We start from the raw sequence: 23,516 nt of genomic DNA, 5'->3' as shown, positions 1-23,516 counted from the left end.
ATTTTCATGTGTCGATAGCCTTGAAGCTCCACTGTCTAAGGACTCCCGTTATTTAGCCTCCGTCACAAATCATTGCAATGAGGACTCTACGCTCACAATTTCGATTTAACTACATATGGGACAGGGGTGTCACAGGAGGGGAGAAGGCGTGTACTACACATCGAGAACACAAAGGAACGAGAAATACACAGTGAGGAATTGTAGGTAGACTAGCTATGTACCAAGCGAGTCCTATCACGTTGGACTCAATTGACCGTGATTAGCGCGAACGGCTCCCGCCCCGTATTAGGAACGTCCTCGATCAGCTCGTCTAGCAGGTAAAGCCAATGGGCCACCTCTGTATCGAGGCAGATGTCGTCAAGCGCGTCCCACACGCAGTCGTCGCATACGGACTTGCGCCTCCTGACCGTTCTGAACTTCACGTGGTCCAGTTTGAGACGCACGGCCGCGCGCGCACTCGGCAGATGCAACGCATCGACCACGGGCAGCTCCAGGACGCGCAGATCAGGGCACAGCTTGGAGATCTCAAGTAGGCCCGGGATGGTCGGGGCGGGCAGGGACATCAGGTCGTCGTCGGTGATCGTCGGCACAGGGATCGGCAGGTACCTGGGGTAGTCCGAGGGCAGTTCCGAGAGAAGAGTGATCTTCAGCGAGCGCAGAGCAGGCCAGGCCTTGAGGATTCCGTCGAGGGCGAAGCCGCTTGTCCAGAAAGCCGTAGCACCAGAGAGCGCGACAGACCGGAGAGATTGCATCCTGGACAGCACAGACAGCACAGCAGCAGCGAAGGGCACGGCGACCTTGGAGCGCTGTTCGCGGGAGGTCTGCGGCCAGGCCGCCACTGCCACGCCCTCGAGTATGTCTCCGAAGGTGTCGACCAAGATCATGAGACAGCCCTTCAGGTCGTCCAAGGTGCATGGGTTGTGCGGCCTGAGAGAGACGTGCCGGAGTTTGGGACAGCGCAGAGAGGCCAGTAGAGCCTTGACGGAGCCGACAGGCGCAGAGACATCGAGGGACTGCAGTACGAGGAACGGGGCCTTGTAGGCACCGCCTGGAAGGGCGAACTCGCGGCGAGTCTTGAGCGTCAGATGGGCAAGGCTGCGGCACCACGAGAGGACGACCAGCGACTCGAACCTCGGCGCTGCCCAGCACCTCGTCAGCGCAGTCACCGCCATCCACGAGCCGACTCACTGCATATGCGGATCTGTGTCAGGTCCGGCGCGGCCTCTTGGATCCGCACGAGCATGTAATCCGTCAGCTGGTCGCGCGCCGTCAGGATCCGCTTGTACTTGCACTTCGTCTTCGTCGACATCTCGAACTGCGGGCCGTACACCTCGTCCCAGTGCTGCACGTCGAGGTAGCGCAGCGTACGCGGGATGAGGAGCAAGAGATCCACGTCGAACGCCGAGTCGACGTACCAGACCGCGCGGCGCAGGCGGGGGAGGAGCGGCTTCCCGCCGTTCGCTGCCGAGAGCGCGCGCCAGACGAGGATGTCGACGGGCGAACGGTTGAGCCCGTTGGTGGAGAGGATGCGCCGCGCGTGATGCTGGAACCGAGCGAACCGGTCAGGACAGAACCCGTCGCGCATGACCTAAGATAATTCCAGTTTAGTTATCAAGAACAAGAGGGCATGGGGTCGTACGTAGATCGGGCAGACAGCGACGAGAGTCTTCCTCTTCTTCCGCAGCGGCTTCGGATCCCTACGCTTCCATACGCCCAGCACCAGGAGGAGCGGGTCGAGGTGGTCCAAGTGGCTCCAGAGAACGTCGAGCGCAGGCTCGTACAGAGCTCTCCCAGCCAGCGCGGCGTCAATTAAGGTCGCGTTCCATTTGTTCTTGGTAGCGGCTTTCTCGTCGTAGTCGCCGGTAGAGGTGGGCTGCACGGCAAAGTAGCTGAAGATCTCATCGAGAAGTTCGCGGCAGCGCAGAACGCGGAAGGCCATTGACGGTGTCGCACGAAGCAGAAACTCGACTTTGAGCGTTATTTAGGTATCGCTGTCGGACAGATGAAGGAGCTGCAAGCGATGAGGAAGATACAGGATCAGGCTGAGGAGGAGGAGGAGGAGGAGGAGGAGGAGGAAGAGAAGGAAGGTCTCTTGAACGAAGTTGAACTTAAGAACTTAAAGAGGCGCGATCGACTCACGTGATTTGGAAATTGCAGGTCTGCCTGAGCAGTGAGCAGCGCAAGCCCGTCGGACCATTGGATCACCTCATTACAAGCTTCATGACTAATCATTGACATTACGGAAAGGATCCCGACAATACAATACAACGTGGAAGAGTATTCTGATGAACGGGAAGTAAAGCGTGGGTACAGATGTCGAAGTGGCAGAGGGATGCATCAGGACTTGGACCTTCAACAGCGTAGCCTGCACTGCAAGGCCGACCCTCCCACGCACCACTACTTGGCTCCGAAGGTCACGATCGAGGCAAAAGCATCACTTGTGGATGAAGTACTCGCCCCCTGCAACATCGTGTCCTCTACGATAACGCCAGGGCACGTTTACCACAGTGTAGCACACGCTTCGTCGTCCTTCGCTTCACCACGAGTTTGATTTTGAACTGTAGAGGACGAGCATCCGAGCCAGTGAGCCATGACATCAGTGTCAGCAGAGCAGAAGTCAGCAGACAGGCTCGAGTCTGTTCCCCGTGGCCAGCTTGAAAACGCGCAGATCAGAACAGTGATCCGGGATTGTAGGCAGCGTTCCGTGCCGGGGCAACACGCAGCTCGATCTAGAGCTCGCTCAGAGGTGATACAAAGCTGAGCAGTGTCCAGCCAACACCGGAGCAACATCCCGGGAGCCGGACCAGGGGTGTAGAGGTTCGAACGAGATGGCCACGGCGCCGACGCAGACAGCGCTGTAGCGGCCAATGGGATGGACTAGCCCCATGTCATCCCCGAGACTGACTCATGTTGGCCGCGCTCTCGAGAATGTGACGGAGAGCGTGACTGCCCGCGAGCCAGGATTTGAAGTCGCGCCTTCAGAGGCAGAAAATCTGCCCGGTGAAGTCAGCAGAAGTGAAGAGAATCATACGAGAGCGGGTCGCTTACTTCCTGCATTAAAAGGTATTGATGCTATCCATAGAAACGGTGTGTATGTGCGCACCACAAACAGTGACCGATACGATACCGCATTGTTGTCTGGTGTCTCTGTGCACTGGGAGCGATAGCCGCACTTGCGCAGGAAGCGAAAAAGGTATGCATGTGGTCGAGGTCACTCCGAACTCGGGGGCCATACGAAACCGGGTCACAGACTACAGCCCGCGGGAGCGACGTGCAACAGCACCCTTTGCAAGATCGCACAATGATTCGTCAACGCTGCGAACCAGAGCATTAGCGGATATCCTTCCGCAACATGTCTGGATCACTCACCGCTCGTCGTAGCCTGAGTAGATCGCAGCTCATCCTGGAGCGCCGCTATCACCACGTCGCGTTCTGTAACCCAAGACTATGAACAATCGACACATACTAGTCTCCCCTAGGCAGACCCTAAAGAAGACCTCTTTGAGTGGGGGAGAGGACTAGACACATACACTGCGCGATCAAAACGGACCCCCAACGGCCCTACCCATCCCCTGCTTGACCCCAGGAGCGACGTCGCAAGCGCTGACAAGCCACGCCCCAGCCGACACACTGTTACTATGTCCACCCGCGCGCACACTCACCGACTGGTAGGCCTTGTACCTGGATGATAATAAGGACCGGGGGGGGGTCAGAGTATATAAAACAATTTTCGATGTACATACCTCACACCATTGCCCTTCGGGCATCGTCCGTGCCCGGGACACTCGCGCTCGTCGACCCGCTTTTCGCTTGTTCACACGCGCATCCTGTCCGCGAGTTCCGTCTCGAGCTGTTCAATCAGTGTCGTCGACAGCCAGGCGAGAGTCGGTGCCACTTCCGACCGAGCGTATCCCCAGAAACAGCCTGTTGAGTATATGATCGCTTTCTCGGGTTATCATTACCAGCAGCAGAGTCGTCAGCGACCGGCCCTACAGCTCCATACGACCGCTTGAGCGGGACTCTGAGGTCGCCTGCCAACTTGCCAGTGTTGACCGGGTATTGGTACGCAGATATTACGGCGTGTAGAGTAAGAGAAAAGAAAAAGAGGGTAGTGGTGCAGTCTGTGCGGCCTACTTAGCGGGACGAGTACTAGGTCACGGTGGTCGAGAAGATGGAGTTCGACGGAGAGATGCATCTGATCACCAAGATCCTTCCAGATTTGTCTCCGCGAGTGCTCAAGCGCTCAGGTGGCTGGCAAGTCCTTCCCGCGACCACGACGACCACCTCTATAGCTCTGGCTTGGTTCCATCCCTATATCGCTGGACCTTCTCTTATTGCTGTGATACAGAGTGGGTACTGGAATGAGCAGCTTGATGCGATGCGCAGCTTCTGTTTCGTAACAAATCTGCGCGGCTGGCTTCATTTGTTCATTGGTGACTACTTTTCTCGGTTGTTCTTCCTGTGCGTTGGCATCGTTGTTCCTCTCCTCGCGGGCATCTACTAAATCTACACCGTTGACTTTTGACTAGTGACTAGTGACTGTCCAGGCTTCACTATGATTGAGGCCGAACTGTGGACTCGTGTGTGTGTCAGGTAAGTAAGCGGAGACTCACGCAGAGGTTTATCCGACGATCATGACTAATAGCCGCTTATAACCTTCATGATCCTTTCACTCTTGAGTCTTGTGCGGCATCTGCACGAAGACGCACCCAGCTGCGACCTCTCATCCTTCCGCCGTACAGATCCAAGTCCCCCTCTGGCCCTAACATATCATATGTGCATCACTGCGTGACACGATCCTGACAGAGGAATGCACGTGACGTCACGCTGGATGTGCACAATGCGAACGCGCGGCGCGCGACCCTTGCAACCGGCCATACGAATATTCGTGTAGCAAGTGGGCCCGCTTGCGTCGTGTTGGGGAAGTGCTCAGGCATGCTTCCATCTGACCTTGATTGCGGCCATGGAATCGACTGCAGTATTCCATGACAGCAACCAAGTTTCGGTCAGATTGAGGGGTATGTTGCGGTTGTTTTTGTGCCGTCGACTGAGTAGGTTCCTGATTTTGGGATCTGGACAGTGAACGTGTGAACGAGGACGTGAGCCGTGAGTAATCGAGTCGCGATTCCCTCAAAAGAAATACTGCACTGATTGTACGTTCAATGTTCGCCCGATGTTCTAGCTACTACCGTTAGACCCCGAGCGTAAAAGTGAGCTCAGGCGGACCGTATTGGCCCTTATATCTTGAGGACATTTCCATGAAGTTTGTATCATACAGAGAAATACCGACAGCAAGCTAGGCCGTAGCAAAGGAAGCGAATCGCCCGACGGGACACGGAGGGATCAGACCTCTCCCGACGACCTCCGTCTATGCGCGCTCTCCTGTGGAGGGGCTCAAACTATGGGATTAGTTGTCGAATGTCTGATGCCATTCTTTACAGTACTTATGAATGAGTCGTGTAGTTTTCGACAACCGGTGGAGCCTATCCTAGTGTATATCAAGTAATCATATCTTCCGGCCTGCCCCCCCTGATAGGACGCAGCCAACATCACTGCAGCAGGTCAGGACATAGGAACAAACTTGCATTGGATACATAAGTGAGTAGTAAAGAACGGTGGAATGACACAGACAGCTCGGGTGACTCACACGGTGTGACTGTCACATTGATGCTTGCGTGGTTCAAGTTCAACCATCGTTCGACAGCGTTCGACTCTTACTTACCAGCACCTCTCCAAGAGTCCCAACCTCCCCCGTTTCGTGTGCCGCACGGATGCGGCCCACTCCGTTGACTTTACTCTATACCGTATAATCACGACTATTCCCGGCGATCACCATCATGTCTTCAAGTCCGTTCACCGTTCTCATCCAATACGACGTCAGCGTTCGCAACGCGAAGACTTCCTGCTTCTCTACCACCAGATCCGATGCACTACAATTGATTTTTTCGTATCTCAAACAAGACCTCTGGAGTCTGGGGATTCCTCTGCCCACTTTATCGAGCATGCTCAATTGGTCGCAAGGCGTGATTATGTGCTATTTGGGACGGGGAGGCGGCTCGGAAACACGGTGTAAGTGTCCCCAACATCATTTTGCGGCCATGACACGTCGTTTCCTTGTCTCACTCGCTCGATTTGTAGGTGAAGGTCATGGGCAAAGTAGATTCCGCTGTGCGCTTGGGCCGTTTGCCAGAGCTCAGCATGTAAGTACTGTGGTCGTTATCTCTAAACGATTCCCTGGGCAGGTTGACTCAACGTGATTTTGTCTGTAGTAAAGAGATGAGATTGCCGTCTTGGTATGATACCCTGGTTATCGTGATATATCCCCGCGACTGATCCCGTACATCCAGGATCAACGTGAGCGGACCGATCCCACCCAGCGTAGTGGGACCTCCCAAACGACCCCGGTCTCCATACAACGACTCCCCCCAGGCTAAGCGCCCCCGTGACGACCGCTACTCTAGCGAACGGATCTCAGTCGACACCGCTGCAGGTACTACTCTGGGCAACACTACTCCGGCATCCCACTCGGCGTCAGCTCGCGGCCCGTCTCACTACGAATCGGTACAGCCTCGTCTGGCCAACCTCTCTAGCGCTCCTACTTCACAGGCTACTCCGACGGACCTTTCAATGTCATGGCTCGATAACACTCACTTAAATCGGAAGAGGCAACCTACTGGCGGATCTGGATCGGGGCCTCACGTTACTGTACTGCATGATCGTGTCAACACAAACGTACCTACACGTACCAAGGCTGCGGACATCACAAACTCGACCAAGCCTGAAGCTTCTGTGGGGGACACTACCGCTCGTTCTCAGGTAGACTCTATGGCTCGCTCAGCTCCGGCTCCCCCGGTCACTTCTGGCGGTAACACTCGGGCTACTGCCTCGACTGTCGATCCACGTCCCGCTGCCCAACGTAGGATCTCCTCTGGACCTGCGAACAACGCCTCTGGTAGCTCCTCTGGATCGGCCTCACGTATCGCAACTGTCCCGTCTCGATCATCTGTTATCTCTACGCAGGTTTTGTACACGGCACTCGGGATACCCTGTCCTCACGACCCGTGCCGAAAGGTTGCGCAGGAGCTCAAGAATGCGACAGAGAAGATAGTCGCGCTGGTCCAGGAAGTGGACGCATCCAAGAGGGAAGCTGCAAATTGGGACCATGCGCGGACCCGCATGGAGGCGAAGAACATCGAGACAGAAGCGAAGAACATCGAGACAGAAGCGAAGAACATGAGTGAGTGAAATTTTTCACCTTGCGTATGCCCGTCGCCATTGAGAACGTGTGATGGCAGCCTTGGAAGCGAGGATCAGGCCAGGAAACCGGGACCTCGAACGCGAGCGCCAGCGTGTCGCTAGTAAGTGTTACTCCACGGTCGTGCGGTTGCTCAAGCTGATACTTCCGCTTGTCTGGCTGAAGGCTATATGCAAGTGATTGAGACCGAGAAGGCCATTGTTCGCGTGATCGCCAAAGACAAAGAAGGTAGGTTTTCCGCTTGGGTACCGGTCGTAAGGTTGGGCTGACATGGAGAAGGCCTCGAGAAGCGGGTTGACTGCTTGGTGGCGGAGATACAGAAGCTTGCACCTGTAGGCTACGGTGAGTCTACTTCGTTCTCGGGGATGTACGGGATATGTGCTGATTGTTGACAGATTTTAGTCACCTTAAGCAGGGACGAGCCGCAGGCGGATCAATCTATCGTGTGGAAACCCAGGACGAGCACGTCTCGCAAGATCGCGGTCAGTAGGATAGCACATACTATCGTCATCATTTTCTGTCACATGTACCACCGTTCGTTTTGTATGCAACGATACATCTGGTGACCATCTCTGAAGGATAGCTCAGACGACGTGAAGCGATCGTGAGATCATACCACCAACATCCACCGGGTCATCCGCTGATCGTGACAGTGCCCTCCTCGAGATTCTGAATCTGGTCCCCCGCCGATTGTGCGCGCAACGCTGTACAGTGTGGATATGTTAGTAATGTTGTTCGACGAAGACACGTCTACTAGCCAGCCTGAGGCCCATCTGTGACAGCACCGCTCACGGACCATCCTGCTAGCATGGAATTGCAATAACCTATAAGTATGAGTCACCTGCGTGCTTGTCATAGCAGAGGACGATCCCTCCTGCATAGGATGCACATCACTGACATCAGGATTGGGAGTATGCTCTGCCATGCAGATAGAATGCATACTCCCATACAGCGAACCGTGCGCGTGGATACATACTTAAATATAGATAGGATGTTACTTGCAACCGGACACCTCAGGGTCCCGCCCCATAATCTGCGGCGACGAGAGCGTCTCCGCTGAGGCGCGATATCTCCACGAACGCGTCCATGAGCGCCGGTACGACGAACGGCCCGCTGCATTCTCGGCGAACGTCGGCCACGGCCCACTCCGCAGCCTCGCGCCGCCGCCGCTCTTGCTGAAGCGCGGACTCCGCCGCCCTCCTCGCCTCCGACTCGGCCCCCAGTCGCGCGCGGAGGCCTCGAATGCGGATGTCAGCTCTCCCATTCGTCTCGCAGGAGTGTAGGCAGGAGATCGGAACACGCACCGCTGGCCTCGTCGTCCATCGTCTTGCGCACTTCCGCGCGGGCGTCCGCGGGCCTGGGGGCCATTGAAGGCTCTGGCACGGGACGCGCTCCCAACCGTTCTAGGTCCCGTACAAGGCGGTCCTCCCGGGCGACGAGGGCGGAGAGCTCCCGTCTTACGTCCCACACCTCGCGTGTCAGGTTGCCGACGCTGTCTCCGGGCATCACAGAGCTCATGCTCGATGCGGCGCTCCAGGTCGACAGGATAGAAGGGTGTGCCCGCGGAGAAGACGACGCTCTGGACATGGGGGTCTGCGGAGAGGTGCGCTCGGTGCCGTGGGTAGTGGCTGCGTATGATTGCTTAGGAGGGGTCGGTGCTCGAAGGGCCATGCCATCGCTCTTCTCCTTCTCCTCTACTTTGATTCTGGTCGACGGGCCTGCTTCCGCGACGGGCTGCGGACTGGCTCCTTCCATCCGAGTTGTGTGCGTCGCCAAGCCAGAGTGTGCGTTTGCTAAGGGGTTGCGGGGGCTATCGAACCGTTGCGATGTATCGTCGAAACGTGCTGAAAACGCCCGGAATAGATCAGGATGTCGTTATGCATTGAACGCGGGCGATACAGTGTCCGCTGCACGAGAAGCTTGCCTTTTCGTGAGAAAGCCGCGCTGGTGGGTGGACCGATGGGCAACGGGGCCATCCTCGATAGAGCGTAGGTTCTTGGTGCACTCTGGATTCTGCCAGTCGAAGCTGGATGTACCGACCGAGTAGTCGCAGCGGTTAATTTCTGTGTCGCCATAGACGGGCCCTTCACGCCCGGTGCAGTGATATATTGGCATCTACCCCTGTGAAGAAGCGACAACATCAGCAAAAATAAAGGAGAGGAAATGAATGATAGTCACTCCGCCTTCAAGCCTACCATAGAACTATCACATAAGTCAAGAAGCTGCTTGGTTGGCGGTGAACAAAAATGCTGCTCACATACTAAGCTCGGGTAAGAAATCAGCATCGATTGCGTCGAAGGCGATGGAGATACGTGCTTTCAGGTCCTGGACGTCGTAAGAAAAATGATAATACGATCTAAATTTTGGAAAAGAATTGGATCCTCAACGTACCAAGTCCCGCTCGGTCCTCCACGTGCACACCGCTAATCCGGACAGGCCCTTACAGATGCAATCATCAAGAATAGGAAACCCAAGTGTCTTCAGGTCATCGCTAATGAAAGCGTCGAGGAACACAGAGACGGGCTGCTTATCGTCCTTCATTGTCCGGATCTTTTGGCCTCGGTAATGGATATGCAATGTAGTAGCGCTCATGGCGTCGCTTCTGAATCCGGGTCTACATATGGTCAATGCTCAATATTTAGGGTGAGTGCAGTCAGAAGTAGTTTCTGACCTTCTGCAACGGATCCTGATCGGCGCCAGGAGAGATCAAAGTGACTGCAATTTGTGCAAACGTCCCGAGTCGTCGTAGGAGTGGAACTTGGGGGAGTATCACCCTGGGCTTTTGGTGATTGCCCAACGAAGAGGTTCGACGTCGGGAGACAGGATACAACAACGGCCGTCACGGTCTACCTTGTGCTTTGTTTCAGTCCGACCCCTATGCATTGCACTGCTCCTCCAAGCCTGGCCCGGAGCGCTGATTGGCGCTGATTACGCCGATGGACGCGTTACCGTGACAACTCTTCGGTCATGTGAGCGTGACAGTCGCGTCGCGCATGTTGCGGCGGGTCCGGGCGGGAGGCGAAGCGACCACGGAGCTCCCTCAACCGGCAACCAACATCGTCGATACCTGTGCAGAACTATCATTTGACTGCTACTCTGGCTACCCTCTTTTTCAGCTGTCACGGCCAAGGTACCTCCACGGGACGAGCCTGAGTACTTTACCCACAAGTGATGCTCTCGTCGTGAACTCCAGGCTGTCGTCTCCATCTCCCCCCTCGCTCGCTTGCACAGGCTGCAGCTCAGGCTCGTCAACAAACGCCGTACACTACGCTCTCTTGATATCTCTTCCTTACACGCCATAATGTCTACGTGCTTACACCCAGCCGGCGCTAGCAAGTCAGGCGACCCCATCTCGCTCAAGCGACCATATGACGCTATGGACCAGGCCGCTGGCGACTCTGCTGGTACGCACAACCCGAGGACACGCCCGTACCCTCGACAGACCGCCCTGGAGACACGCTCGCTCGGACGCGGCGACGACTCCCGCTTCAAGTTGGCTGTCGACGACGCTCATACCGCACCCGCTCTCGGACTCGGAGCCTCGACTACACCTGGTTCTACCGCTGCGAAAAATGAACCTGGGACTGCTATTTCAAGCTCGTCTGGCTACTCGCTCGAGGGAGCCTGCGGGATAGTCAACGTTGGCTCTGCGAGGTGGTCCGTGGACGCGTCCGAGTCTGGCCTGGCTGCGCCCCCCGAAGTTCCTACTACCGGGGATGCAGCCCCTAGCGACATCCTGCCCTGGTCACTGGCAAGAACGGCGCCCTCGACGCGGTCTCCTCGCGGTCCCTGGATAACACGAACACGAACACGAACACGAACACGACTCAGACTGGAGACTTCCCCCACCGACTCGGAGTCCACTCGGAGGACGGCGGCTCCGACTCCGCGTCGCGCACGGCGGACCTCGAATGTCCCTATTATCAACGCGCCACGGGGCTCCTCGCGATTCTGACTGAGCAGATCGAACGGCTCGAGGCGGAGCTCGCGGACGCGCAGCGCGAGTGCAGGCGCAGGGCGGCGTCGGTCTGCGCACGGGGCATCGGTGAGTCGTGCGCGGGGTGTCGGCTGAAGCGTGGTTGGCAGCGCGCGAGAGGGCCGGGCACTGAGGGGAGGGGTGAGGAGGAGGAGGCGCGTCTTGAGAGCGCGGTGTGCGTGTCGGTTGAAGTTGTTGATTGCCTGGGCTTATAGGACGCGATGCGGCGATGTGGCTGAGCTGCGGTGTACGTCGGCTGCGACGGGTGTGGTCCTGATCTTGGATAGGGGGCTGGATGCGCGTCGCTCCCGCGGGATATGGTGCGTGGTTGACTTGCGTGTCCCCGATCGAGTGCGCTGAACGCTTACAATAGAGAGTTTTGGCAGCAACTGTGAAAGTTCACGCCACCACCAGACCACAGCTCCGACACCACCGATCTCTGTCAGATCTGCGGTGGGCGTGACACGGGCGTTACCGGCCAGCCCGCCCTCCCGAGCGTCGTCCGTGAGCGAATTGCCATGAATAGTAGGAGTGTCACGGCCCGTCACTCGGCGTCACACTCTCGACCAGCCCCACGGAGCCCCACCACCACCAGACCTCAGCTCCACCTCCACCGTTCAATTCAACTTCAACAGTTGTTTCCAAAACTCTCTAATATAGGCGGAAGATTGTTGCCGGCGATTCAGAGCTCCCACAAGGGCTCCACGCGTCGACTCGACGCCTCATGAGCTGTTACATCACTATCTTCGCCTTTGACATGTACAGTCTACCTGATCCATTCAATGTATGGTCCACAGTCGCCGTCGCAGATTGAGTCTTCCTACTCTGCTCTGCCCGCTCGTGTCCGCTCACTCGTTGTCGATGTGCACGTCCTTCTTGCTGGCGACCGTGCGTCTCGAATGCTCCGAGTCAAACCACGAGACCCGAACGAGGTCACACAGGCGCGCGCGCCCAGCGACGGTGACGGACGCAACACGGCGGGAGCAATTCCGAGAGATCGACTGGTTCGACTGGTGTTGTATGGCGCCTGTGGAGCAACGATAGCCGCGGAGGGAATCAATCACTGTCAGGCCCCACGCGCGCTCAAGTACGCAGGAACCTCCACTCATTCCCAAGTTCGCACGTCTGCAGTCGGCCAACCGCTTCCAGCGACGCAGGGGCCCTCCACTCGCTCTGTCCGTCGTGCATTTCGACTCTGGCCGCCCAAGGCAGCGACACGTGACGTCCCGCCGCGCGGAGGAAAGGCAAGACGGGGTGGGGCGTGGTCGGCTGACGGGCAATAGCTGATACAAGCACGCCCGCTAGCCGTGCACCGAAGACTGTCCCTGTGCCGATACCACGTAGCCATGTGAGGAAGCACTGACCTCTGCGCAACCGCATTGACGCTCGGTGGGGAGCATGCTAATACCGGGGGGCAGGCCTGGGCAACGGGTTACTTTTTGACGTCTTGGACGACGGCGAGGTAAGCAGGATCCGCGGGACGCGTGGACCGAACATGGCAAGGCTTGTCAGTTCTCGTGCGGCCACGTATCATCTATTCTGGACTTGCATGTCGCGCCGCTGGCAGGTGATATATGATCGTCGCCCGCTGCTCTTCCCCGTCGTGTGTCACCCTCGCCCCCCCGGCGTCGCGCCTCCCTCCCTCCCATCCTTCGAATTCAACATCTGCTGTACAGTGCAACGTCCGAGTCCTACGCTTCATTCCCCAAACGAGCCCTGCATCTCTGCCCTCTTCGGCGCGACGAGTCTGCAATGCCCTTCCGAGGGACGGGACCAAAGCACCCTTGACGGCGAGGTGGGTCTTCGCAGCCGCTATGTCCTCGTCGTGTTCCTGACCATCTCTGCGCCGCCAAAAAGGGATAAGTCTTCGATAGCATCAGGCCTTCAAAGACGTGAGCGCTGCATCCCGTGCGAGAGCGCGACTCGGACTTCTGACCAGGCGTGTTGTCCGACCCGTCGAACCAAGATCACAGGCAGCACTCCCTCGTTGGCGTCCTCGCACCAGTGCTCTCACGTGGGCTCAAGAAGCAGTGACACTGCGGACTGCATGAAGTAGTCATTCATGCAATCCGCCGCATCGATATCTCTCGTCGCCTGCAGTGTTCGAGGCCGTTGTACGGGTACGAGAAGAGCCTTCCGCTGTCTCTCCGCCCCGTGCCACTGGACAGAAGGCGCTGCAACGTCGCATCCTCCCAGAACGCGTGTTCCGCCCGCATACATGGATGTATGCGGCGTTCGCTGCCTGCTACAGAGCCCTGCGGCCCGTGCTTTCATCCCACATGTCTGAACTTGGTGCCGTCTGTATGCTCACAGGCACATTCGCAGCCTCGACGGGTAGGAAGGGATCATCTCTGCGTATGGCCGGGCCGCCGTCAGGTCCTCTGCTCTCTGAACGGCGAGGGGGTGGCACGTGGGTGCCGGTGAGCACCGAGTCCTCTGCGCAACGGACCGCCTGTCCACGTCACGCGTCGTTCTCACCTCGCCAGCAGGCGGACGTGCGCACGGTGAGTCGAACGCGCCATGGTCACGTCGAGCATCCTCGGGCTGACATACCACGCAGGACCACGCACAGCGTGGATTGCATCCAGCTCGAAACAGACGAGCGAGGACTCCGAGGCGCCGGCTGCGCTAGCGCCAGCACCTCTTCATGCGGCATCTCGAATCGTCCACTGTACGTCCGTAGTAGTCGTCTTGGCTGTCTCGTAGGCTGCCGTACGAGGGGCGCGCAGCTAGCCAACCTGATGCGACAAGACCAGAGGGCCTTATGCATCATCTTGTTCTTCATGACTCGCAAGTACGAATGGCCGTCGGCCGCTCGTTCTGCGGGCCCAGTCGGCGACGGGATGGTGGCGCGACGCAAACAACAGCATATAGGTGACGTGGACTATGCACTCAATGTAATCTCGCTCGGCCCGACGTACCTGCGAGCGTCCGTCGATCCCGACGATTCAGCCAGTGGGCCGAGGACCACGATCCGTCGATGACATCGACACTTGTCGGACAACGGGATGCTTCGCTCAGCCTGGCACGGTTCACGAATCACGATGCTGTTCTGTCCGCGTCGGGCTGCACGCGCAGATCTCAGAGGTTGTGGAGGGGCCAATCTATTCACGTCTCCGTAGCCGGTGAGTGGTAGCTGGTCTTTCAACGGCCGGCGGCTCATCGTATTCACAGCCCCGACCTCCAGCACCTCCACACGGCGTACGTGAGCCGTCGGCCGGTGTGGTGAATGTGCAGTCCATGTCATGTCGGAGAAATAAGCATCCGTAACGATCTGACACGACAGTACATTTAACAAGAGCTCGATCCGGTACACTGATGTTACATGCATTCCAAATTGCTTCCGCTGACAGTCGGCCCCAGCGTTGACCTCCACACACCTGGATTCCGCACATTCGTCTCCCCCGGCTGCCCCCAGTCCCGCCTACTCGCCGGCCTTATCCCCAGCCGGGACAGCGAACACGACCTTCACGGCGTCCTCGCCGGCACCGCTGCGCAGCGTCGCGTGGGTAGGCCCGCCGACGGGCTCGATCGTAGACTTGCCTCCGGGGGCGACGCGCTGGAGCTTGAAGTTGTACTGGACCTTCTTCAGGCTCCCCGAGAGCGTCATCGTGCCGTGCGGGTTGTTCAGGTAGTGGTTCGCGGAGTAGCCCTGGGAGGGCACGTCAGACGTGGGCGTCGCATACGCTGAGCAAAGAGGAGTGGACACGAACCCAGTAGTAGTGGCCGTCGTATCTGGCGCGGGTCAGCCTGGCGAAGCACGGGGAGGTTTGGTGGGACTCACTGTTTGCCGTCGGCTGCGCGCGGTGCACGGGCTTAGCGAAGGATTAATGTCATGGAGCGGATGGACGTACTGCCGATCATGTCGCCCGGGTAGTCCGCGAGGCCGTAGTCCTGTCATGACAGAAAGGATTATCGTCGTCGTCACTGATGGCACTGCTGCGGTGGACTTGCCGCTGAGAAGTACTGCGTTCCAACCGTGGTGACCTGGTCGCGCAGGAGCTCGACGGTCTCGCCAGGGCCCACTCTGTCCGCGTACAGGATGTAGGCTGTCAGCGTCACTTGACGATCGAGCGAGGACCACGCGCTCACGAAATCTCCCAAGTGTGGCTGAGCTGGTAGCTCTTGTTGTCGGTCTTCGCTTCAGTGGACTCCGTAGAGACGCTGAAGTCGATGCCGAGGTTGAAGACGTCCTTGATGTTGAGGCCCGCGTTCAGCGTGATGGAGGCTTACATGCAAGAGGATCCGTCAGCTCGCAGCGTCCGACACGAGACGACATCGCGCGCACCGTGCTTCGTGATAGACACGGACGTCGTCTGCTCCTCCGTCCACGTCTCCGTCCACGTATCGACGAACGGCGCCTCGGTCAGGTTCGTGTACGACCACGCGACGCTCTCCTTCGACGAGTCGCTGTAGACGGGCTCCCCGTACCGCACGCCGCCCTTCACGTCGTTGTAGCAGTACCACCTGCACACGCGATTCAGCACGGATCCCCCAGCGCGTCCGGGCGCCACGGCGCACTCACCCCCACTTCTCGGCGAACCCGCCGTTGAGCGCGAGGTCGTCGGCGCCGCGCATGGTGTGGCCGCGCTGCGCGTTGAGCGTCTCGTAGACTTGCTGCTTGAACCAGCCGAGGGTGGAGAGGTCCTCCCAGGTGGTCTTCGGACGAGGCATGGTGCGTATAACGATGTGCTGGAAGCGGTAGAGGTGGCGGTCGCTGCTTCATACCCGTCGTCGCAGTGCGTATTTGTACTCGGCTGCGCGGACCTCGGATGATTTGGGTCTCAGATTCCGTGACTGAAGCACGCACTCACCATCAACTACGCGGTAAGGCTAGGACTCCCGGAACTCGCTCCATGGCCGCACTCGTTGGTAATCCTCGGACCTCGAGGGAGCTCGGGCGCTGTCAAGATTCGGGGAAGCACCCACCATCGGCGGAACATCACCATCAACGGATGCTGGACGTCATAGAGACACCGCCGTAGCTGCTGCCGGCCGCCCATTTCCAAAGTTCTCAATTGTGAGTCGTCAAAGTTGAAGGATCTCCGAACGAGTGCTTGTCGCTGCCACCGCTTGTGGCTAGCCTTGTGGGTCGGGCATGCATAGTAGTGCCGAGGAGTTCGACCGCATGACGGAAATTGAAAGGGGTGTTAAGGCCCTGGTTTCGATTTAGGAACTGTTCGCCGACCTGCTATACCATCGATTGATGAGTGTCAGCCCACCGACGAGTCATGTAGTGTGAAGCCAACTGGTCGGTTGACCTACCGTGCATTCCAATTCGTGAGCTGCGCGACGTCGGATCGTCACATCTCCGACTCCATGAGGCGGTGTAGCACCAACAGCCGCGATGCGGTGTGTCAATTCTCAAGAGGTATTCAGCGGCCCTAGTGCAACACAGGAAATGTCAGCAAGTGGTATGGGATATACATTCGGCGCACCTCGGCATCTAGATGATATATGAGAAAACGCACGCATATACCAGGATTGCGGGTAGATGTCCTACTTAAACATGCGAATAGTAGGCAGAAATTCCTGGTTTTCATTGTACTCAGACGCTCCAAGTCAAGCTTGTGCCGATGTACCCGCCTCTAACACCTGTGAATCAATGCGCAGACCCAAAAGACAATATTCAAGTTTGCTTCGTACCAAAGTACTCACCAATATGATTACCTCATGATCGATTCAGGCTACAGTCTTGCACGCACGTTGGTGTACCAGACGTACGACTTAGTAGTAGTAGACAAGGCTTCCCAGCCTGCCCATTCAGACGTAGCTCTGGTTCTTGTGCTCTACTCGCTTGTCCTGGACTTCGTCGTTGAATTTGGCGTGCTTCCCCGACCCACGAGCTTTCTGCGGAGCTTTAGAGCTTTGGGAATGAGTTATGGTATTGATGATGATGATGATGAACTCAGCATTTATTAACCGCAACAAGCAAACAATGTGCTAAGACGCGGCGGACGCCGGCCTGTACATGTGCGGGCGTTTAAACGCGCCGCCCAGGCCTGCGCCCTGTTCGAGATGGTATGGTAGTATGTAGAGTTATGGTATTGAGGAGGAGGGGTCGAGGTCAAAATGGAAGCCTGCCATACAAGCCTAGCCGACGGGCGTCTGCACGTCCGAGCCCCGGTGGGCGGCTCAATAGACCCTTCGTCGTCCCAGCCACCTTGCCAGGTCATTCTGGCTGTCGTCGCCGAACATTCATTACAGCCACCACTTCTTCTCAAAACTCCAGACACCTCCACAGCAATCATTGAGTCAGGGAAGCACGCAAAATGAAGTCTAACACAAGCGAGCAGTACTTACTACCGGTACGTAACAACCAGAGCTGCGATGAGAGGTCAGCGACTCAATCATCATCGCAAAGAGCTTCGGCGCGATGACTGCGTGATGTGACTTGTGGTGGGCGTGCTTCAAGTTGTCATTCGGCGCTGTCCTGAACGCTGGACGCCACGGCTGGGTACGTCCAAGCATTCGCTGCAACACGGGGGCGCAAATGCTAACTAGGAGTATCAGATTCGCTCAATAGCATGACTGTATAAGTGACAGCTCACTTTTGCAGAGAAGTCGTTACACATCAGTTGACCATCATGCTCGTGGACTGCTTACTGAAAGTAGGACTCTTCTCCGACCTCCAATTCTTCTTCGATGTAGCAGGTGGTGACCAAGGTTGCCCTTCAATAGGGCCAGACTACCGGTGGGACGTCCAACATGGGACGTCTGCGCAGGGAAGCTAGACACGAGGATCACCGTTCTTCGGCCCCGAGGATAACTGCATCGTTCGGTGTGGTTCGCTCCCTTTACTTCGTCTTTGCTTCTACGTGGACAGTCATGAGCGGGGAATGATGAATCGGAGTGTCTCGACACAAAGAAACGGGGCACGAACGTTGGTATAGAGCTAGGCGTAAGTGCTCATGTGGAGCACGTACCTTCTTGTGCCGCAATCACTGACGAAAGATCGCCCCGACCTTTCCGCCTACCAGTTGGGAGTCGGTGCAGAGTTCAAATAGTTGCGTTGGCCTCACGCACACACACCCCAACCGCAACATGTCTGCGCATCCTGATCTCTATCGTTCCGGAAACACCACCAACGGGGGTGGTTGGGACAAAGTGCGACCCCAGGACATCTCCGAGGACAGTGGCGGTAACGTCCACCCTGGTTTGTTCAGCTCCGGCGAGACAGCAGCGGCATCGTACTCAACGTTTTTCAGGGAAGAAGGGAATGTCGTGCTTCAACAAGATGCAGAGTGGCTTCAAGCCCACGAGTACTTGGGTTCTGCGTTCGACTACGTCGCTCCCCACTGGTCTCTCAGCGGTCAGAGACGGCGGAGCTCACTACGTGATCGCCCCGGTCTCCGTCATGCCGATGACCACCTACAAGACGCACCTCGCGAGCCTGAACCATCTCACGGTTCGGTACGACAAACTGAACACGGTGCAGTCAGGCGTCGAGGCTATCCCGAGGACGTCCACGCACGCGAGCAAGAGCGTCCAGTTCGTCGCCAACGCGCTCTTGACCGTGTACCACGAGCAGACCGCCATCCCCGACTGGGACGCGAACGACTACGCGTGCGTCGCCTCGCTCGCGATGTCCCTCGAGTCTGGCGAGATCCAGCTGTCGGACGTCTCGTGGAAGGAGGGAGCCGAGGAGACGAAGAGCCAGTACCTCGTCGCGCAGGCCATCGGGGCGTTCATCCACGCCGAGCGCACCTCGCGGGCCCCTCTTTCGGAGGACGAGCACGACGAGATGCCGAACGACCATGCTGTACTGATGTCGGCGCTGAACCTCGACGACTCGTCCAACCCCCTTGAGACTGTGATGACGGCGGTACGTGGACATTCTGTGGTCGCTAGGCACAAACTGATAGTCTGACTCACCAGGTTCAAGTTCAGGGATCGGGGTGACGTGGTATCATCCAAACAGGAGGGTTTGTGACGTGAATCGTAGCGATGTCGGATGGAGGCTGAAGTGAAACATTGTGTGTTAGTCTGTGCTCTAGTCGTCTAGCCTGACTGGCGAATGTGATCAACGTGCATCTAGCTATGTTTCCCCCTTTCAAATTCGCATTGAATTGCCTGCTAATCGATGACCACTGGGTGGACGAACGAGGAAAGATAATAACTTATCGATGTTGTAAATATCGCGGTGCCGATGTGATCACCCATCCAAGCGGTGCAGCTGCAATGCCAGTGGAATTGCAGGCCCTAACAGCAGTCCGCTGTCAAGGCTACTTCGATCGGCACCATGATTTGCGAGCACAGGAGTGGCCAGTGTCGAGTGACTCGTAGAAACGTGACTGAGGGACGTAGTCGGCATGGAAGTAAGTCCGACAGGGCGGGAGATCACTAGAGGGATCAGGCCAGGACGATGTCCAATCTGCACAGTGGCACATGCATGAGGAGAACCTGTCGGTGGTCGTTCGTTCGTTGCCTGCTGTTACGCGTACGTAGAATGTGCACATCAGCCCGGGGATTTCTATCAAGCTAGTCAGGAACCGACGAATCGTCGAAACGCACCTCGAATGGGGTTGCTGATTACCTAGTCCTTGAGGTAAGGCATATGGTGCACAGACCGACAGGGACCAATGGATGTCAGATCGACGAAGCATCCGGGTCTGGCCGATAGCATTAGCCAGAGTTCGTCCCCGTAGGTGCATAGCATAACGTAGACGTGTGTACACTGCCCTCATCACCAAAGGCCGCGAATGTCGAGTGAAGCGGGTGCCGTCAAGGACGAAGGAAGAGTGCCCATAGCGGAACGGGTGTCGGCTGGCCTACCCGAAGTCCAGTCGAGTGAAGATAGATGCTTGCGAGGACAGCCGCAGCGTGGTAATGGCGAGCAGGGATGCTGTATGCTGTTTGGGCATCGCCAAACTGCTGGCACTCCGCGTCGCCAAACAGGCGCAGGCAGGCGTGATAGCGAACTCCCTGGAGCTCTCCACTTTCCAGGACTTCGCCCGCGTGGATGGTGTGTACGCTGGGGGAAGTTTGCTCGCTGGCACTGTGTTGGTCGCCTTGGGCTGCGATGCGTGACCTCGGGGTTTTGAGCACACTGGCACGGGCGGCGGTATGGAGACGTGAAGATATAATGGTACCACCTGATGCTGGGCTCGGAGTAGACAGATATACTTGCCCGGTGGCTGTATGCGCGCGATGGCGAGGCTGACTCGGAGCCTGCCCGCTGGGCGTAGCTATTTTTGCGCCTGCAAGAGAACTTTGTATGTTTGCGCATGCAAGACAAGACGACCAATTGTCACTGAACAAGGAGCCACAGCGTGACGCATTTCCTCACACGTCGGCATAGGGCCCGTAGCATCGCGGAGACTGCGGACGCTGTGGGGAAGGGCGTGGAGGAGTGAAGTGAAGTTGGGATAGTGGGGCCGAGCATAGCAGTTGTGGTCCTGACCGCCAAGGTAATTCGCCGTAGTGGGGACACGTTGATGGGCGCGAGCGCTAAGCGCTGAGCGATGAGTGCTAGCCTCTTGAGGAGCGGCCTTTCCGCCTGGAACCCCTGCGTGAGCTCACACACAAAGTACATCAACCTGACGACGTTAGAAACATTCGAAAGCCAAATACGAGCACTCACGCATTTCTGCCCCGACCATCAGTAGCAGCAACTATGTGCTACACCCCACTTAAGGAATGGGACACGACCCAGATCGCAGAGCCAACCGAAGAGGTAGTGTTGAAGGTGGCCCTTTTCGCTCGTGGGGTCTGTATGCAGCCACGCCACGCGACCTCGTGGGGCGCTTCAACGGAGGCAAACAGTCAAGTGGTTGCATTCAACCGCGCTGGCTTGGTGTAGGAGACAATGGAGGAATGAATGATATAGACAGAGCGGCAGAACAGCATATACAGAGATTCAGCGCGAAAACCAAACGTTCAGCGCATCAACACTGGCCACGATCACCATGCACTAGATCGCGCGTGTTCAACAGAAGCACAGGAGTCCCGCTAACTGTCGTCCGAAGGGCCCGTCCGGAGGTCTGCGTCGTGCCACCCCACATCAGCGTCCGCTCACCTTGGAATCGAGCTCAGGAACAAAAGCAACCTCATTATGACTCTGCGCCTTCAAGCGATGGGTCTAGCACTTCATCCATGCGATCTTCGGTGGAGGCCTGCTCGTCACGGCCCAGGCGTACACCACCCTAGCGTGATCAAAGAGCAGGTGAGTCAAGCGGAATAAAGTGCTTACGCGTGCTGTGCGAGACAAGCTTCACGTCGCAATTGTACGCATCTCATATCTTGCATCGTAACGCTCCATCCTCGTCCCGCAGGTCACTCCGGGGTCCAAGTCCGGGTTCGGCCTCCATCCGTGGCTGAGAGGCACCCGTAGTAATGTTGCCCACGGACGCTTGAAGCGGAGCACGGTCGTAGTCAGGAGTGGTCCCATGCGCAACGGTAGTCTTTACCAGAGCAGACTTCGCAAATGCCTCAGCAAGAGGGAGAACACACTTGGTATCGGAATCGAATTTGACAGGTTACGAAGCCACACCAGTCGCGTCGCCAAGCAACAAACAGCCCATTCCGAGGTCCAGCCGAGTTCCCAAGAACCCACCGAACAGGCACTAGCGGAACTGCGGGCAGATTGAACACACCGCGATTGAACTCGCATGCCACAAGGGAAAAGGCGATGAGCGACCGAGGACAAGGCTCACAAATCCGTCCGTACCATTGTGTGTCCTATGGCACAGAAACTTATTATTGCTGCAGTCGGTGAGGCGTACAACTTGATACGCTTTGCACGGGATAGTGCACCAAACGGCCGCGCTGCGGCCAGCCTGAGTGAAACGGCATAAGATGTCACAAGTACGAGGCCGTCTGAAGCACGGTGGAGGCACTTACACATCGGTATGTCTGCCTAATAGTATCACTGTCGTGGTTGTACTACCTTCGAACATGGGTTGACGAACATTCGCAGACTGAATGAGGGATCATCCAGGACATACGTTGTGGTAACTTGAGGAGATTCAGTCTGCTCCGAGATACCTGCCACTGTGCCGTTCTGTGAACAGCCCATATCTCGAACAGGGGGTTATTATGGACGACTTCAGCGCTGCGACTTGTCCCCAATAGCGGGACGTCAATAGAATACATGTAGACGTCGGTCGTTCGTCAGTCGGCGGACAAGCGCCCACATACCCGTACGCCACCAGGACCAAATATTTGTTCGAGAGGTCGAAGGTGTGAAGCGCTCTGAGGGCACCGTCCACAACAACCTCGGCAAATCCTCAAGGTAAGCACGAATCTCTGCTGAAAGTCTGTACGGCTTGCGTCTGGAGGGATGTGGAGGACGAGGGCTTTCGAAAGAAGTACAGAGTATGGGGAACGGGTGGTTGGAAGAGGGTGGATTGCAGACGGATGTGGCTGATGTGACGCTGGCTTCGCATTTTCCGACCGCGGTGGAGATGGAGAGGCATGTACTAATGTTGCTTTCTTGCGCGTCGCTTGGTCTAGATGGTGCGTATTTCGTTGTTCCCGCAGGCGAATATACCTGACCTTGAATTATGGAGTGTAGAAGGTCGAGATCGACACATTCTCCGGTTACCGTATCTACCCCTCGAAGGGTAAGCTCTTCGTCCGCGGCGACAACAAGGTTCGCCTCTTCTCAGTCATCCTCTCCTTCGCGTATTCATCCTTGCCCTTGGTAGATCTTCCGTTTCGCCAGCGGCAAGAATGAGTCGCTTTTCCTCCAGCGCAAGAACCCCCGCAAGATCGCCTGGACAGTGGTGTACCGCCGGATGCATAAGAAGGGTATCACGGAGGAGGTCGCAAAGAAGCGTTCGCGCCGCACCGTGAAGCACCAGCGTGGCATCGTCGGCGCCGACCTCGCCACCATCAACGCGCGGAAATCACAAACCGCCCAGGTCCGTCTGGCGCAGCGGTCAGCCGCCATCACGAAGGCCAAGGCAGAGAAGAAGGACAAGGAGAGCAAGAAGGAGAAGAAGGTGCGTCGTGCTCTCGTTGGATTGCTGGCGTGTGTGCTGACTTGCTCCGGATTAGCCTGCGACCCGCGCACCCGTGTCAACAGCCCCCCGCGTGTCGAAGCAGCAGATGAAGGGTGGCAAGGGCGGCCGTTGAGCTGTGCTTGCGGATTGGTCTTCTGTCGCTCTGCTATGTTATGTTTCGGCCTCACCCACACACCGCAAAATGTATGGATACAGCATGCCACCACCCTTATGACCTATGCAACTGCTGTACTCCGCCAGATGAGCTCCTTCGTTGGACATAAGGTTCAGACGATCTCATGTATCTAGGCATGAGTCGACTTACAGGGTCTTTTCTGAT

The 23,516-nt window shown here is 57.1% G+C and overlaps 9 protein-coding genes across 9 annotated transcripts; 5 read left to right on the top strand and 4 right to left on the bottom strand.

Moving 5' to 3' along the window:
- Positions 1 to 245: 245 nt before the first annotated feature.
- On the bottom strand, positions 246 to 1,939 carry B0H18DRAFT_957894 (uncharacterized protein; the record flags this gene model as incomplete). The annotated part of the gene is made up of 3 exons (XM_048042634.1): positions 246 to 1,138; positions 1,189 to 1,588; positions 1,640 to 1,939. 3 exons carry the CDS (start codon positions 1,937 to 1,939, stop codon positions 246 to 248), a joined length of 1,593 nt encoding a protein of 530 aa, XP_047888976.1.
- Positions 1,940 to 5,729: 3,790 nt separating this feature from the next.
- Positions 5,730 to 7,597, top strand: B0H18DRAFT_1030990 (uncharacterized protein). Its single transcript, XM_048030053.1, has 7 exons — positions 5,730 to 6,069; positions 6,099 to 6,108; positions 6,158 to 6,200; positions 6,270 to 6,293; positions 6,348 to 7,237; positions 7,296 to 7,358; positions 7,421 to 7,597. The coding sequence occupies exons 2-7, from the start codon at positions 6,099 to 6,101 to the stop codon at positions 7,522 to 7,524; spliced, it is 1,134 nt and encodes a 377-aa protein (XP_047888975.1). The 5' UTR covers positions 5,730 to 6,069; the 3' UTR covers positions 7,525 to 7,597.
- A 592-nt stretch (positions 7,598 to 8,189) lies between these two features.
- Positions 8,190 to 10,120, bottom strand: B0H18DRAFT_1030978 (uncharacterized protein). Its single transcript, XM_048030052.1, has 7 exons — positions 9,927 to 10,120; positions 9,647 to 9,869; positions 9,513 to 9,580; positions 9,434 to 9,457; positions 9,180 to 9,376; positions 8,560 to 9,099; positions 8,190 to 8,492 (listed from the first exon to the last, which is right to left on the bottom strand). Exons 2-7 carry the CDS (start codon positions 9,845 to 9,847, stop codon positions 8,269 to 8,271), a joined length of 1,254 nt encoding a protein of 417 aa, XP_047888974.1. The 5' UTR covers positions 9,848 to 9,869; positions 9,927 to 10,120; the 3' UTR covers positions 8,190 to 8,268.
- A 436-nt stretch (positions 10,121 to 10,556) lies between these two features.
- On the top strand, positions 10,557 to 11,959 carry B0H18DRAFT_957891 (uncharacterized protein; the record flags this gene model as incomplete). The annotated part of the gene is made up of 6 exons (XM_048042633.1): positions 10,557 to 10,955; positions 10,985 to 11,300; positions 11,447 to 11,478; positions 11,519 to 11,551; positions 11,678 to 11,735; positions 11,892 to 11,959. The coding sequence occupies 6 exons, from the start codon at positions 10,557 to 10,559 to the stop codon at positions 11,957 to 11,959; spliced, it is 906 nt and encodes a 301-aa protein (XP_047888973.1).
- Positions 11,960 to 13,086: 1,127 nt separating this feature from the next.
- Positions 13,087 to 14,361, top strand: B0H18DRAFT_666521 (uncharacterized protein). The gene has a single exon (XM_048039044.1). The coding sequence runs from the start codon at positions 13,454 to 13,456 to the stop codon at positions 14,213 to 14,215; it is 762 nt and encodes a 253-aa protein (XP_047888972.1). The 5' UTR covers positions 13,087 to 13,453; the 3' UTR covers positions 14,216 to 14,361.
- Position 14,362: 1 nt separating this feature from the next.
- Positions 14,363 to 16,252, bottom strand: B0H18DRAFT_666520 (cytolysin). Its single transcript, XM_048039043.1, has 9 exons — positions 16,046 to 16,252; positions 15,757 to 15,998; positions 15,520 to 15,698; positions 15,324 to 15,459; positions 15,186 to 15,258; positions 15,086 to 15,125; positions 15,016 to 15,028; positions 14,945 to 14,966; positions 14,363 to 14,883 (listed from the first exon to the last, which is right to left on the bottom strand). The coding sequence occupies exons 2-9, from the start codon at positions 15,903 to 15,905 to the stop codon at positions 14,656 to 14,658; spliced, it is 840 nt and encodes a 279-aa protein (XP_047888971.1). The 5' UTR covers positions 15,906 to 15,998; positions 16,046 to 16,252; the 3' UTR covers positions 14,363 to 14,655.
- Positions 16,253 to 18,141: 1,889 nt separating this feature from the next.
- On the top strand, positions 18,142 to 19,295 carry B0H18DRAFT_666608 (uncharacterized protein). The gene is made up of 3 exons (XM_048039045.1): positions 18,142 to 18,387; positions 18,440 to 19,056; positions 19,110 to 19,295. Exons 1-3 carry the CDS (start codon positions 18,276 to 18,278, stop codon positions 19,131 to 19,133), a joined length of 753 nt encoding a protein of 250 aa, XP_047888970.1. The 5' UTR covers positions 18,142 to 18,275; the 3' UTR covers positions 19,134 to 19,295.
- Positions 19,296 to 19,758: 463 nt separating this feature from the next.
- Positions 19,759 to 20,577, bottom strand: B0H18DRAFT_666517 (uncharacterized protein). The gene has a single exon (XM_048039042.1). It carries the CDS (start codon positions 20,458 to 20,460, stop codon positions 19,918 to 19,920), a length of 543 nt encoding a protein of 180 aa, XP_047888969.1. The 5' UTR covers positions 20,461 to 20,577; the 3' UTR covers positions 19,759 to 19,917.
- Positions 20,578 to 22,435: 1,858 nt separating this feature from the next.
- Positions 22,436 to 23,392, top strand: B0H18DRAFT_666449 (ribosomal protein L24e-domain-containing protein). Its single transcript, XM_048039041.1, has 4 exons — positions 22,436 to 22,688; positions 22,747 to 22,824; positions 22,880 to 23,176; positions 23,232 to 23,392. The coding sequence occupies exons 1-4, from the start codon at positions 22,686 to 22,688 to the stop codon at positions 23,307 to 23,309; spliced, it is 456 nt and encodes a 151-aa protein (XP_047888968.1). The 5' UTR covers positions 22,436 to 22,685; the 3' UTR covers positions 23,310 to 23,392.
- The last annotated feature ends 124 nt before the right edge of the window (positions 23,393 to 23,516 follow it).

This window comes from Fomitopsis serialis (genome assembly GCF_022376445.1).
Source record: "Fomitopsis serialis strain Sig1Antser10 chromosome Unknown B0H18scaffold_88, whole genome shotgun sequence".
In the NCBI taxonomy this organism is placed as follows: domain Eukaryota; kingdom Fungi; phylum Basidiomycota; class Agaricomycetes; order Polyporales; family Fomitopsidaceae; genus Fomitopsis; species Fomitopsis serialis.
The sequence above is the reverse complement of the archived record's forward strand: the minus strand, read 5'-3'. Positions and strand labels throughout refer to the sequence as shown.

Bases quoted from the DNA above. Each gene is read 5' to 3' on its own strand.
- B0H18DRAFT_1030978 (XM_048030052.1), bottom strand. From the start codon at position 9,847: ATGAGCGCTACTACATTGCATATCCATTACCGAGGCCAAAAGATCCGG. The intron at 9,458-9,512 runs GTGAGCAGCATT...CTTATGTGATAG, and splicing joins TTCTTACCCGAGCTTAGTAT to TTCTATGGTAGGCTTGAAGG. The intron at 9,100-9,179 runs GCAAGCTTCTCG...GGGCGTTTTCAG, and splicing joins CGCGGCTTTCTCACGAAAAG to CACGTTTCGACGATACATCG.
- B0H18DRAFT_666517 (XM_048039042.1), bottom strand. From the start codon at position 20,460: ATGCGCAAACATACAAAGTTCTCTTGCAGGCGCAAAAATAGCTACGCC.
- B0H18DRAFT_666608 (XM_048039045.1), top strand. From the start codon at position 18,276: ATGTCTGCGCATCCTGATCTCTATCGTTCCGGAAACACCACCAACGGG. The intron at 18,388-18,439 runs GTTTGTTCAGCT...AACGTTTTTCAG, and splicing joins TGGCGGTAACGTCCACCCTG to GGAAGAAGGGAATGTCGTGC. The intron at 19,057-19,109 runs GTACGTGGACAT...CTGACTCACCAG, and splicing joins TTGAGACTGTGATGACGGCG to GTTCAAGTTCAGGGATCGGG.
- B0H18DRAFT_666449 (XM_048039041.1), top strand. The intron at 22,825-22,879 runs GTTCGCCTCTTC...TGCCCTTGGTAG, and splicing joins TCGTCCGCGGCGACAACAAG to ATCTTCCGTTTCGCCAGCGG. The intron at 23,177-23,231 runs GTGCGTCGTGCT...GCTCCGGATTAG, and splicing joins AGAGCAAGAAGGAGAAGAAG to CCTGCGACCCGCGCACCCGT.
- B0H18DRAFT_1030990 (XM_048030053.1), top strand. The intron at 6,201-6,269 runs GTAAGTACTGTG...TTTTGTCTGTAG, and splicing joins CGTTTGCCAGAGCTCAGCAT to TAAAGAGATGAGATTGCCGT. The intron at 7,238-7,295 runs GTGAGTGAAATT...GTGTGATGGCAG, and splicing joins GACAGAAGCGAAGAACATGA to CCTTGGAAGCGAGGATCAGG.
- B0H18DRAFT_666520 (XM_048039043.1), bottom strand. From the start codon at position 15,905: ATGCCTCGTCCGAAGACCACCTGGGAGGACCTCTCCACCCTCGGCTGG. The intron at 15,259-15,323 runs GTGAGCGCGTGG...GTACGCGGACAG, and splicing joins AGCCACACTTGGGAGATTTC to AGTGGGCCCTGGCGAGACCG. The intron at 15,126-15,185 runs GCAAGTCCACCG...CTGTCATGACAG, and splicing joins GAACGCAGTACTTCTCAGCG to GACTACGGCCTCGCGGACTA.
- B0H18DRAFT_666521 (XM_048039044.1), top strand. From the start codon at position 13,454: ATGTATGCGGCGTTCGCTGCCTGCTACAGAGCCCTGCGGCCCGTGCTT.